General features: G+C 43.6%; 1 protein-coding gene across 6 annotated transcripts in view; it reads left to right on the plus strand.

Annotated features, from left to right (window-relative positions):
* The window catches only part of GK (glycerol kinase), a 445,878-nt gene that overhangs the window by 75,561 nt on the left and 355,588 nt on the right, over window positions 1-14,729 (plus strand). For all 6 annotated transcript variants that reach the window (XM_033948781.1, XM_033948778.1, XM_033948783.1 and 3 more), the window contains exon 3: window positions 8,241-8,347. In XM_033948781.1, coding sequence (XP_033804672.1) covers window positions 8,241-8,347 — 107 coding nt within the window. The remainder of the gene's footprint in view (window positions 1-8,240; window positions 8,348-14,729) is intronic.

Consider the following 14,729-nt stretch of genomic DNA (forward strand, 5'->3'; position numbering starts at 1 on the left):
CATTTGTGGACAGTCATAAAAAACACCAGGAAATCCACAAAGCATATTCCACCATTGTAGCCGAAGCAAAGGAGAATTTTAGTAAAAGATTTTCTCAGTTCCGTAAGATGGAGACAACCCTTTCATTTATAACTTCCCCAGAAAAGTCCACATTTGAAGATCTTGATCTTTCCTGCTTACAGTGGTTGGATATTCAAAATTTGGAAATGGAGCTACTGGAATTTCAAGAAAGCTCTATCTGGAAAAGTAAATTCAATGACCTGCGTGCGGCTCTTGAACGTATTGAGTGTGAAAGGGTGACAAATGAAATCACTGCTAGCAGTTCTGAAAATGAAATCCTAAAAGCGTGGAATTCTCTGCCAGACAATTTTAAGTCCATGAAAGCACTTGGGATTGCTCTTCTTACTTTGTTTGGTTCATCCTATGCTTGTGAGCAGCTGTTTTCAGCTTTGAATCATATAAAATCTGATGCTAGAAACAGATTAACGGATGACATGAGTGCTGCATGTGTTGCTCTGAAATTAACGCACTATGAGCCAAGGATTGACAAGTTATCAGCATGCATGCAACAACAAAAATCACATTAATTTTTTTCAGAGCATGCCCAATGCATATGTTTACATGAAGCAGTGTTTTCAGTTTGCAGTTAAGACACTTTCTAAGTTATTTAAATATTATTTAAAGATGTTATTTAAAAAAGGGACTTTACATGGCCCTGTTGTATTCCAATCTGGAATTTCCAATAAAAATGGTTGGTTTAATTGAAAGCTCTCTTGTTTTCTTTACATCATATTATTAGAAATGTAATGATTTAACTATTTTCTAATTTGATTGTAAATATTACAAAAAAACATGTATAGACTCTTTGGGAATGCACACCGAGTCTTGACACAGTTAACAGTTTTAAGAAGTTTATCTTTTTTTTTACTCAGGATACATTTGACATGTTATGTGAATAATACATTTAAAATATATTGTGTAACTGAATCAAATTCTTCCTAAATTCATTAAATTGAATGAAATCATTAAAACATTATAAATTGCCAATAAATTGAAATGAAAACCAAAGGATTGTGAATCAAATTGATTCTCTGACAATACAAAGATTCCAACCTTTAAAAATGATGTTACATAGTTCAGGCAACTTTATAAAGAGTTTTTAGATACTAAAATCTTGTTATTAAGGTATAATTGACGTGCTGGCACTTTGAGGAAATTCTTTGGTTTTGTGCGGCAGTTTGGGCACTCGGGCTCAAAAAGGTTAGCCATCACTGTTCTAGACTGTAAGCGAGCGTTGGCTTTCTATCTTCAATGCACTCAGTCTCATCGGAAGGTTCCTTAATTGTTTTTGTCCTTTGATCCTAATTGGTTGGGACATCCTGTTTCCAAGCGCACCTTGTCCAACTGATTGGCTGCTTGTATTTCCTTCTGCTAAGCTCAGGCTGGTCTCGCGCTGCGTGGTTGCATCACGGGGCATAAGATCCGAGCGATGGCGACTTCTGTCGCTTTCCTCAAGTCCATGCCTATCGAGGAGACCTGCAAGGCTGCCATTTGGTCTTCGGTTCATACCTTTACCTCCCACTACTGTCTGGATACTTTGTCCAGAAGCGACGGCCGGTGTGGCAAGTCGGTTTTACGTAATCTGTTTTCTTGAATTGCCAACTTTCCTCCGTCCCTTTTTGGTTTGCTTGGAGGTCACCCACATGTCGAGAATATGCTGCCTGCTTGTCCTGGATAAAGCACAGTTACTTACCGTAACAGTGTTATCCAGGGACAGCAGGCAGATATTCTCCCGCCTCCCCGGGGTTGGCTTCTTTGCTGGCTATTTGAACTGAGGACCACGAGGAGGGGATGCACCCTCTAGTGGAGCAGGAAGGCACGCACATGCGTGGTGCAGCACAGCAAGCTTGAATCTTCAATCAGGTTTGCTTGAAAACTGTCCGCGTCGGGGCTCCGTGGATGACATCACCCACTTGCTGTCCCTGGATAACACCTGTTACGGTAAGTAACTGTGCTTTACTAGGGTTTCCGTGATTTATTTAGATACTGCAGTAGAATTTTTAAAGACCTGTAACTAGGTTTTAAGATCTTTAATTTCAGATTTTTGGATATTGACTTTTTGCTCCAGCTGAGACAGCTAGGACTTAATCGATTTAGCCAGGTCTGCCACGAGATCCCAAATGGAATCCAATGTTACCTCTGGGGGTTTCTCCAATGTAAGGAAAATCTTTTGAGACTCAACATTCATATTCTCACCAACTGGCTTCTCCCTCTGGTCAGGGCTCTTCTTTTTGCTGTCCTCCTCTTCTGTTTGCTGTCAGGGCTTTAAACTAGGTAAGTCGGGGGAGGGTACCCATTCACATATTAGTGCAGAAAGGAATTATCCTGATGAGGTGAGTCGAAACTCCGCTTCCATGACCAAGGTAAGTACCCACATTGCAAACAGTTCTTTGGGAGTCACACCGACTCGGGTGGGATACGCCTCACAGGGACTTAGCAAACACAAGATATGGAGGGCCATGTATGTCAATGCACACAGTTTAGGTAACAAAATTCTAGAATTGGAGGCTGAAATAAGGAATGCCGACCTAGATGTGGTGGCAATATCTGAAACTTGGTTCACGGACTCACATGGGTGGGATATGGCTATACCGGGCTACAATCTACTTCGTCAGGACAGAGAGGGCAGGTTAGGAGGGGGGGTAGCTCTATACATTAAAGAGGACATCAAAACCACCAGGATCACAGATGTCAAGTACACCGGGGAGTCCCTCTGGGTAAACCTGGCAAGAGGCAGAGAAAAATGCCTGTATCTAGGTGTGGTTTACAGACCCCCAAGACAACTGGAAGACATGGACGCAGGATTAATTGAAGACATAGAGAATATCACTCTACGAGGAGAAGCTGTACTGCTAGGGGACTTCAATATGCCTGATGCAGACTGGAACTCATTTTCAGCGACAACCAGCGGTAGCAGGAGGCTCTTAACCTCCATAAAGGGAGCATGTCTCAAACAAATGGTAACGGAGCCCACTAGGGCCCAGGCGATCCTCGACCTGGTACTCACCAACGGGGAAAGCGTTTCAGAGGTCTCAGTAGGAGATACGCTAGCCTCCAGCGACCACAATATAGTATGGTTCAACCTTAGGAAAGGCTTCCCTAGATCAAACACGAAAACAAAGGTACTCAATTTTCGGGGCACAGACTTCGCACGCATGGGAGATTTCGTCCATCAGACGCTGCAGGACCAAGCGGACACCGATGATGTAGAAGCTAAGTGGTTAACACTGAAATCAACCATACATGAAGCAACTAGCCACTTCATAAAATCAGTAAATAAACGACAAAGAAACAATAAACCCCAATGGTTCACCGCGGAGATCTCGCACCTCATTAAGGAGAAGAAAAAAGCGTTTCTCTCCTACAAGCGCACGGAGAAAAGAGAGGCAAAAGTAGAATATAGGACCAGGTCTACAAAATGGCAGTTAGAGAGGCAAAACTTCGAGTGGAAGAAATTCTGGCAAAAAACATTAAAAAGGGGGACAAATCCTTCTTCAGGTATATTAGTGACAGAAAAAGGAACACAGGCGGGATAGTACGCCTTAGAAGACCGGACGGAAGTTACGTGGAAGCAGATTCCGATAAAGCCGAACTACTGAATGAATACTTCTGCTCAGTCTTCACCTGTGAGGCACTGGGACACGGTCCACAGTTGAAGGCAACACAAAGCACAGAAGACCCGTTTCAGAATTTTGAGTTCACACCAGGTGAAGTTTACAGTGAACTGGCAAGACTCAAGGTGAACAAAGCCATGGGACCAGACAATTTGCACCCAAGAATGCTCAGAGAATTGAGTGATGTCCTGGCGAAACCGTTGGCTGAGCTATTCAATCTCTCCCTAAGTAAGGGGAAAGTTCCCCTGGACAGAAATTAGCTAATGTCGTTCCTCTGCATAAAAAGGGTTGCAGGGCAGAGGCTGCGAATTATAGACCGGTGAGTCTCACATCAATAGTGTGCAAACTCATGGAAACACTAATTAAAAGCAAATTGGACACGATCTTGAATGAAGGGAATCTTCGGGATCCCAGTAAGCATGGATTCACCAAGGGTAGGTCCTGCCAATCCAATCTCATCAGCTTCTTTGACTGGGTAACAAGAAAGTTGGACTTGGGAGAGTCTTTGGACGTTGTGTACCTGGACTTCAGGAAAGCTTTTGACAGTGTCCCACACCGCAGGCTGCTAAGCAAGATGGAATCGATGGGGTTAGGAGAGACACTAACTGCATGGGTCAATGATTGGCTGAGTGGCAGACTTCAGAGGGTGGTGCTTAATGGTACCCTCTCTAAAACATCGGAGGTGACCAGTGGAGTGCCGCAGGGCTCAGTCCTGGGTCCACTCCTTTTCAACATATTCATAGGGGATCTGACTCAAGGGCTTCAAGGTAAAATAACACTATTCGCCGATGACGCCAAACTATGTAATATAGTAAGTGAATGCAGTTTACAGAATTATATGGCGCAGGACCTGCTTACATTGGAAAGTTGGTCCTCAACCTGGCAGCTAGGCTTCAATGCTAAGAAATGTAAGGTCATGCACCTCGGAAGCGGAAATCCATGCAGGACGTACTTCTTGAATGGAGAAACTTTAACTAGGACTTCAGCAGAACGAGATTTAGGAGTAATCATCAGTGCAGACATGAAAACTACCAATCAAGTGGAGAAGGCTTCATCTAAGGCAAGGCAGATATTGGGTTGTATCAATAGAAGTTTCGTCAGCCGAAAGCCTGAAGTCATAATGCCGTTGTACAGGGCCATGGTGAGACCTCATCTGGAGTACTGTGTGCAATTCTGGAGGCCACATTACAGTAAAGATGTGCGCAGAATTGAATCGGTTCAACGGACGGCTACCAGGATGATCTCGGGGCTCAAGGGTCTCTCGTACGAAGAGAGACTGAACAAATTGCAGCTCTACACTCTCGAGGAACGTAGGGAGAGGGGAGACATGATCGAAACATTTAAGTACCTCACGGGACGTGTCGAAGTGGAAGATGATATTTTCTTTCTCAAGGGACCCTCGGCCACAAGAGGGCACCCGCTCAAACTCAGGGGCGGAAAATTTCATGGCGACGCCAGAAAGTATTTCTTCACAGAGAGAGTGGTTGATCATTGGAACAAGCTTCCAGTGCAGGTGATCGAGGCAGACAGCGTGCCAGACTTTAAGAATAAATGGGATACCCATGTGGGATCCCTACGAGGGTCAAGATAAGGAAATTGGGTCATTAGGGCATAGACAGGGGGGTGGGTAAGCAGAGTGGGCAGACTTGATGGGCTGTAGCCCTTTTCTGCTGTCATCTTCTATGTTTCTATGTTTCTCCCTCGAAGCAGCTGATGCCCCAGGCTCAACGGGGCTCTCCTGTAAATCAAGGGAGTCCAATTCCAAATTCCCCTCACTGTTCTTACATGCCTCCGGGGTGAAGTGCGTTCTGCTCTCTGGTTCCTCCTCTACCCATGGGGAGCTGGCAGTCTGGGGCGGAGGGGGGGGCTGCCCTGGCGTTGGGGCTTAAGATGGTCTCCAGACCCAAGGAGATCACTTCAGTCTCGCCCCAGAACATCTCCAGCAGGTGCAGCGCCGCCGCCGATGCTTCCTGCATTCGTCGCAGGAGCTCATCAATGGTGCAGCGCTTTGGCCTTTCCTTTTCGGCATGGCTCAGAGGAAAATTTCTCGTAAGTAATCCGAAGCAAGCTTTGATGAGCACTCAATTAACGGTTCCATCCGCCATCTTGGATCATCAGCAGCAAAATTTACTGAACTTTGAAAAATACTTGTTCATCTCATGTTTCTGTGTATCCCACATTTAAAACAATAATTGTTATCCATAATTGAGTTCACACGTCAACATTTTAGATACACCATTCCTTGCACCAATGGTCAGAACATCTAGAAACATAGAAACATGATGGCAGATAAAGGCCATCTAGTCTGCCCTCCTTAGTAACCGTTATCTCTTCCTCTCTCTAAGAGATCCCATGTGCCCATCCCATGCCTTCTTGAATTCAAAAACAGCCTCTGTCTCCCCCACTTCTTCCTGGAGACTGTTCCACGCAAGTGCCATCCTTTCTGTAAAAAAGTATTTCCTTAGATTACTCCTGAGCCTATCGCCTCTTAACTTCATCCTATACCCTCTCATTCCAGAGCTTCTTTTCCAAATGAAACAGACTCAACTCATTCGCCTTTATGTCACGTAGGTACTTAAACTTCTCTCAAGAAAATTTTAGTAGTAACAATTCAATTTCAAAATTTCACAAAAATGTTACTCACCAGCAGTGGATATAACCTAGAAGATTCACATTAATCAAAATGGGTGGAGAAAAAGTCTCAAATATATCTGATTTCATGCAACAATCACAAGTGATTTCAAGCTGGCGTTTTTATTATAACTGGCATAAAAAAACTCACACCCTTTACTTCAATGTTCGGATCTAACAAGGAAAAGCATCCACTGCTGTGCACAACAATAATTCAAAACTTAATCAGAATCATAAGGCGGCGGGTTGAGGTCCAATTTTCTATGATTCTGACATATTTTTTGACTGAGGTGAGGATGTTGACTGTAGATCCCTTTAGAGCTTTGCGGTCCGTTTTGATAAATGAATGTTCTTTTTGAGGGGGTCGTTGACTTCAAAATAATAGTAAACTAATTATTAAATTGTTACTGCTGAAAAATAAGGAGTTTATTCTTCAGTTATTAGTATATTTTGTAATGGTATTGTTCCAATGCTCTCATGACTATTGTTTAATGGTGTAGTTGTTATATTAAAAAATTTTCAATAAAATATATTAAAAGACGAGCACTAGTTTTAACTTTAATTCAATTGTATTTATTTTCTTGACTTTCTTGTGTATCCTAAAAATAGTCTCACCTGTAAATACTGTCGTCAGTATTAACATGCCGTGTTCAGTGTTTTTAAAAAAGTTAGCAGCAGTGGTTATATACTGTGTTTTTCACTCTATAAGATGCACCTGACCATAAGATGCACCTACCTATAGAGGGGAAAAACCCAAGAAAAAAAAAATTCTGAACCAAATAGTATACCCTGTCCCCTCTCTGGTGGTCTAATGGTAGGCTGTGGCAGTCCGGGACAGGGCAGGCAGGCCTAGTGGCAGGAAGGCAGGGTCCCCCCCCTCCCTGGTACCTTTTTTTTAATCCTGGCAGGCAGGCAGGCAGGTTCCTCCCAGTACCTTTCTTAAAATCCCAGCAGGTCTGGCCGCCTGATCTCTTCCGGCAGTGGCATTCAAGGCAGGTGTGAGCTTTTCACGTGCCGTCCTAGTCCCATGCCACTCCCTAAATGGCTGCTGTCAGTTCTCGTGGGACTACCTGCTGAAATTTTAAAAAGGTACCCTTGGGGGGGGGGGCCCTTGCCTGCCTGCCTGCCTGTTTATCTGCTGGGATTAAAAAAAGGTACCATGGAGGGAACCCTACCTGCCTGCCAAGATTAATAAAAGGTACTGGGAGGTGGGGTGTTGATGTTATATTCGCTCCATAAGACGTACCCTTATTACCACCCACTTTTGTGGGTAAAAAGTGCATCTTATGGAATGAAAAATACGGTAAATACCAGATATTCTGTGCTTTTGTTCAGATACCGAGGAGTGCTGAATATCGAGTTAGAGCAGCAATATTTTAAACTGCTGAACAGATAGCTAACTGGATGAAGATAGGACAACAATTTCTCCATCCTAACTTCTACCTAACTAATTATCTGTATATTGGTTAGAACAGTGGTTCCCAACTCTGTCCTGGAGGACCACCAGCCAGTCAGGTTTTCAGGATAGCCCTAATGAATATGTATGGAGTAGAGATGCACACCTGTCACCTCCATTATATGCAAATCTCTGTCATACATATTCATCAGGGCTATCCACAAAACCCGAATGGCTGGTTGTCCTCCAGGACAGGGTTGGAAACCACTGGGTTAGAATATTGACTAACACTGGGTAGTGCTGAGGTGTTAGTAAGGATATTCAAATGTCATTGAGTATTCGTAGTCAGTGCCATATAAACCATGTGTTTGGATAATTGTGCCTGTTTTCCAGACAAATAGATTTGAATGTTTGCCTGTATAAATCTTTATACAACTTGTACCCAGATAATGGTTTATGATATAAACAATGAAATGAGTGAGTAGCTAACTACATTTTTCATGTCTTTGCTTGGTTAAACTTTCTTTCGGGGATTGAAGATGGGTGGAACAAGACCCAAAGGAGATTTTACAGTCTGTCTATGAATGTGTGGAGAAGACATGTGAAAAACTGACTCAACTGAATGTTGACATTACCAACATTAAAGGTATTAAAGTACATTGACTGTATTAGAATTCTTTCTTTTCCTTTTTAGGAATGGTATATTATACGTTAGGGTTGTATGGCAAAATTCCTCCTTTTTACCTAGTTTTATATTATTTCTCATAGCAGGGTTTTTATTGAAATTAACTAAAGGCATTTGCATTCAAAATAAACTAACTGTATTAAAAAAACATAAGAACATAAGCAATGCCTCCGCTGGGTCAGACCTGAGGTCCATCGTGCCCAGCAATCTGCTCATGCGGCGGCCCAACAGGTTCAGGACCTGTGCAGTAATCCTCTATCTATACCCCTCTATCCCTTTTTCCAACAGGAAATTGTCCAATCCTTTCTTGAACCCCAGTACCGTACTCTGCCCTATTACGCCTTCTGGAAGCGCATTCCAGGTGTCCACCACACGTTGAGTGAAGAAAAACTTCCTAGCATTCGTTTTGAATCTGTCCCCTTTCAAGTTCTCTGAATGCCCTCTCGTTCTTGTAGTTTTCGAAAGTTTGAAGAATCTGTCCCTCTCTACTCTCTCTATGCCCTTCATGATCTTGTAAGTCTCTATCATATCCCCTCTAAGTCTCTTCTCCAGGGAAAAGAGACCCAGTTTCTCCAATCTCTCAGCGTATGAAAGGGTTTCCATACCTTTTATCAAACGTGTCACTCTCCTCTGAACCTTCTCAAGTATCGCCATATCCTTCTTAAGGTATGGCGACCAATATTGGCGCAGTACTCCAGATGCAGGTGCACCATCGCACCGATACAATGGCAGGATAACCTCTTTCGTTCTGGTTGTAATACCCTTCTTGATTATATCTAGCATTCTATTCGCTCCCTTAGCGGCCGCTGCGCACTGTGCCGTCGGCTTCATTGTCATGTCCACCATTACCCCCAAGTCTCTTTCTTGGGTACTCTCATTCAATAACATCCCTCCCATCGTATAGCTGTACCTCAGGTTTCTGCTTCCCACATGTAGTACTTTACATTTCTCAACGTTGAACTTCATCTGTCATTTCGTTGACCATTCCCCCAGTTTGTTCAAGTCCTCTTTAGTCCGAGCTCTACTAAATAGTTTGGTGTCGTCCGCAAATTTTATTATCTCGCACTTCGTCCCTGTTTCTAGATCATTTATAAATATATTAAATAGCAGCGGTCCGAGCACTGGGCCCTGCGGAACACCACTCGTGACCCTCCTCCAGTCTGAGTAGTGGCCCTTCGCTCCTACCGTCTGTTTCCTACCCGCCAACCAATTCCTGATCCATCTATGTACGTCTCCTTCCACACCATGGTTCTTCAGTTTCCGAAGTAGGCGTTCATGGGGTACCTTGTCAAAGGCCTTTTGGAAATCTAGATATATGATGTCTATCCGTCCATCCATCCTGTCCATCCGTCTGTTAACTCCTTCGAAGAAGTACAATAAGTTTGTTAAGCACGATCTCCCCTTGCAGAATCCATGTTGGCTGGTTATCAGAAGTTTGTTTCTTTCAAAATGTTCATCGATGTTGTCTTTTATCAGCGCTTCCGCCATTTTCCCCGGAACCGAGGTCAGACTCAACGGTCTGTAGTTTCCCTGGTCACCTCTTGATCCCTTTTTAAAGATGGGCGTAACGTTGGCTATCTTTTAATCCTCCGGGATCTCGCCTGTTTTCAGGGATAGATTGCAAATTTGCTGCAGTAGTTCCGCTATTTCCTCCTTTAGTTCCTTCAGAACCCTTGGGTGGATTCCGTCCGGACCCAGGGATTTGTCAGTTTTTAATTTTTCTATCTGCCTGCGTATGTCCTCAAGGCTCACTTCCATGGATGTTAATTTTTCTGCTTGATCTCCATTGAAGATTTGCTCAGGTTCCAGTATTTGGATGTGTCTTCATTTGTAAATACAGACAAGAAGAACATGTTAAGTCTTTCTGCCACTTCTTTCTCCTATTTCACCACTCCCTTCCTGTCTCCGTCATCCAGCGATCCTACCTCCTCCCTAGCCGGCTGCTTCCCTTTAACATATCTAAAGAACGGTTTGAAATTTCGTGCTTCCCTGGCTAGCCTCTCTTCATACTCTCTGTTGGCTTTTCGAACCACATGGTGACATTCTTTTTGATACTTCCTTTGCTCTTTCCAGATCTCCTCAGTTTTGTCCTTTTTCCATTTCCTGAATGAATTTTTCTTATTGCCTATCACTTCCTTCACTACTTTAGTTATCCACGCTGGGTCTTTTGTTCAATTCTTTTTGCACCCCTTTCTGAATCTGGGGATATGCAGATTTTGCGCCTCACTCACCGTGTCCTTGAAAAAAGACCAGGCATGTTCTACCGTCTGCCATTTCTTGGAAGTGTTCCTAAGTTTTTTCCTTACCATTTCCCTTATTGCTTCGTAGTTTCCTTTCCTGAAGTTGAAAGTAGTCGCTATGGTTCTCTTTCCTTTCGGTATCCCTACCTCAACCTTGAACTTGATCATATTATGATCGCTTTTTCCCAACGGTCCCACTACTTTCACTTCCTTTGCAGAGCCCCTTAACCCATTTAGGATTAGATTCAGAGTGGCATATCCTCTCGTCGGTTTTCTAACAAGCTGCTCCATGAAGCAATCTTGTGTAGTCTCCAGGAATTCTGTCTCCCTAGCTCTTTTTGAGCTTCCAAGACTCCAGTCTATCTCGGGATAGTTAAAGTCTCCCATAATAGCTGTGTTACCGCTATTGCATTCTCGTTTTATCTCGGCTTCCATTTCTTCATCGATATCTCTGGTTTGCCTGGGTGGATGATAGTAGAGGCCCCTCTTTATTTCAGGCCCTTTCCTTCCCGGTATTTTAACCCATAGCGATTCCAGATTGTTGATCGTCTCTGCTGTGTCCACTCTTGTCGATTGTATGCTTTCTTTTATGTATAGGGCTATTCCACCTCCTTTCTGTCCTGACCTGTCTTGGCGATAGAGCTTGTACCCTGGCAGTGCTGTATCCCATTTGTTTTCTTCATTCCACCATGTTTCAGAGACTCCAATATTGTTTATGTCCTCTGCATTGGCCATGGATTCTAATTCCCCCATTTTGTTTCTTAGGCTCCTTGCATTGGTATATATGCAATTTAGATCCTGGTATTTTCTTGTCGCCTTTTCCTTTCCCTGTGCTTCGATCTTTAGTTTCTTCTCCTGTGCTATAACCCTTCTAATCTCCTCTTCTGGGTTAGTCAACTCCTGTAATTTGCCCGTTGTTTCTTCCCTGCCTTTAGTATCTTCACGGGATACCTTCTACCGAATCGTCGACGCTTTGTCGACTGTCGGCTTTCTCCTTCTTCTTAGTTTAAAGCCTGTTCTATTCCTCTCCTGACGTTGTTTGCTAGAATTCTAGTTCCTGCCGCACTCGGGTGCAGTCCATCTCTCCTGTAGAGCTTGCTCTTGCTCCAGAACGTTGTCCAGTTCCTCACAAAGTGAAACCTCTCTTCCGCACACCATCTCCTCATCCATGCATTTATTGATTGTAGTTCCTCCGGCCTTTTCACATCTGCCCTCGGTATTGGTAGGATCTCTGAGAACGCTATCTTCTGAGTCCTCATTTTCAACTTCCTTCCCAGAATCTTGAAATGTTCTATCAGCGTGCTTCTTCTGTAGTCTCTACTGCTGACATCATTTGTCCCAATGTGGATCATTACTGTAGTCTCTTCTGTCTCCGCTTCTTCCAGGATCTTTCCAGTTTTGTCCACGATGTCCTTGGTTCTTGCTCCTGGGAGGCAGGTGACTAGTCAATCCTCTCTCCCTCCTGCTATGTGGCTGTCCACATGCCTCAGGATTGAGTCTCCCACTAGGATCACTGACTTTCCCTTCTTACATTACATTACATTACATTTCATTAGGGACTTCTATTCCGCTTATACCTTGCAGTTCCAGGCGGATTACAAAAGAGCTAACTGGACATTTCCAGTGAAGTTACAACAGTTTTGGGGTTGTTTTTTTTTTTTTTTTTGTTACAAGGGAGGAGAGGTACCTGGATTAATTCCGGAAGAACTTGCAAATTGGATATTAAATTGACTGTACGTTACTGTGTGATATAACAAATAGATTACAGTTAGAGTACAAATAAGATTACGTTACATTTCAGGGATCTGAATACTTGGTTGGTGTTTTGGGGAGGAAGAGATTATTTAAGTGGAGGTTTTGGGGGAGAATTATCTAGGAGGAGGGGGAAGGGTTGGGTTAAGATATCTGGATAAATTTTTTGAAAAGTAGGGTTTTGATTTCTTTTCGAAAAGTTTTGAAGTCGCCCGTTGCCATCAACAGGTTGGAGATGGAGTGGTTAAATTTTGCTGCTTGCGTCGCCAGAAGGTTATCAAACATCTTTTTGCGCTGAGTGCCCTTGAGTGGAGGAAAGGCAAAAGGGTTTCCAAGTTCTTCTTTGTCTTGAGGTGAGGATCTGGTTTAGGCGGTTGTTTAGCTAGGGGTGGGGTGGGGGGCGGAGCCGTTTAATGCTTTGAATAATAGACAGTAGAATTTGAATTGAATTCGTGCTTGCATAGGTAGCCAGTGAGAGTCTAGGAAGGCAGTTGTAATATGATCATATTTTCTCAGGGAGTAGATCAGTCTGAAGGCAGTGTTTTGTATAGTCTGAAGTTGTTTTATCATATTGGCAGGACAAGATAGATAGAGGGAGTTGCAATAGTCCAGTAGACCTAAGACTAGGGATTGGACAATTAGCCTGAGTTGTGCTGGGTCGAAGAATTTTCTTATTTTACGTAGATTTCTCATAATTAAAAAAGCTTTCTGGGATGTTTTATTGATTTGGGACTGCATTGTGCAGCATCTGTCTATTGTTACTCCTAGGAGTTTGAGTTCGGGCTGTATTGGGTATTTGGTGTTTTTAATTTTCAGTTCTGTAATGGTGGGAGTTTTGGCCTTTTTGAGCAGAAGTAATTTTGTTTTATCTGAGTTGCAGAAGTAATTTTGTTTTATCTGAGTTTAATTTCAGCTTGTGGTCTACCATCCATTTTTCCACTGCATCTAGGGTTATTTCCAGTTTTGCTGTAGTGGTGGGCTCTGATGGGTCGAAGGGGAGGAGTATGGTGATATCGTCTGCGTAGCTGAAGAATGTAACATTTAAGTTATCTAAAGTGGCTCCAAGGGAGGAAATAAAGAGGTTGAAGAGCGTAGGTGACAGAGGTGATCCTTGTGGAACTCCACATGGGTTGGACCATGGTTCTGATTTGATATTATTGGACTTTACCTTGTAGGTTCTTGATTTGAGGAATCCTTGGAACCAATTGTAGACCTTGCCTGAGATCCCAATGGCATCAAGTATCTGTAGCAGTATGGAGTGGTCGACCAGTTTTCGCTGCTTCAGTTTTCGCTTCGGTTTCAGGTCAATGTCCTTGGAGTGTTTTGCTGCTGCTTCTTCTATGTCCTCGGTGTGCTTCGCTGTTTCTTCTTCTGGGCATTGACTAGCCATTTTCTCCCCCTCGTGCGGTGTTCCTCTGTGGGCGTCTTCTTTGAGGTCATCTGTTTCTTGTTCTCCCTTCCATGTTGGTGTATCTTCATCTTTCATCTGAAGTTCGTTCTCTTCCACCCTCCTCCTGTAGGCATCCTCAATGAATTTCTCGAGTTCCCTGACTTCCTCCTCAATGTGTCTCTCATTCATGAAGTCTTCAGCTGTCCTGATTGGGTCTTTTGTAGTGTAAAGTCCTTCTAGCGCCTGTATCGCTTTACTTCCTTCTTCAAGCTTTTCAGCTCCTGACACCGAGCTTCCATTGTTGTTCACGTTTTTCCAGAGTACTCTCTTTTAGTTCACTGTGTAAGTGCTCTCTTTGTCTGCTTTGTTTTGCTTATATATTCTAATAGATTTTCTGCTGTGTTAGTTATTGGTTTTCTTATCTTGTCGCCCTTCCTTGATGTACTGACTCTGTCCTTCTTGAGGCTCTTCGCAAAGGCGCTCTCGCTGTGTGCCGTTGGCCCCTCCCCTTTTAAGGGGGAGCTTTGGTGGCTGACGTCAGGGGTGGGCAGAGCTAACTCTCGCCGATCCCCTTAGTCTGCTGCCTCTTCTCTCCCCTTCTCAGCTTTGGTTTGCCTCCCTTCCTTCTGTTTTGCCCTTCTAAATCCTCTCCCTCTCCTCTGCTTTCTCCTGCTTGCCTGCTTGTCTTGCAATGTTAAAAAGGAAATAGAATGATGACCTCTGTGTGTGTTAATATCTACCCCACTGATTCAATGAAAGAATGGAATAGAAATTGGGACTGAACTCTGAAGACTTTCTTAAGAGATCAGACTCCACAGGTGAACCTTGAGGGGAGGAATGCTGGTCTGGTGCCTAAACCTCAGTAAGCCTGGTTCTAAAAGAGAACATAAGACTTGCCGCTGCTGGGTCAGACCAGTGGTCCATCGTGCCCAGCAGTCTGCTCACGTGGCGGCCCTTAGGT

Source organism: Geotrypetes seraphini, chromosome 6 (genome assembly GCF_902459505.1).
Source record: "Geotrypetes seraphini chromosome 6, aGeoSer1.1, whole genome shotgun sequence".
Taxonomy (NCBI): Eukaryota; Metazoa; Chordata; class Amphibia; order Gymnophiona; family Dermophiidae; genus Geotrypetes; species Geotrypetes seraphini.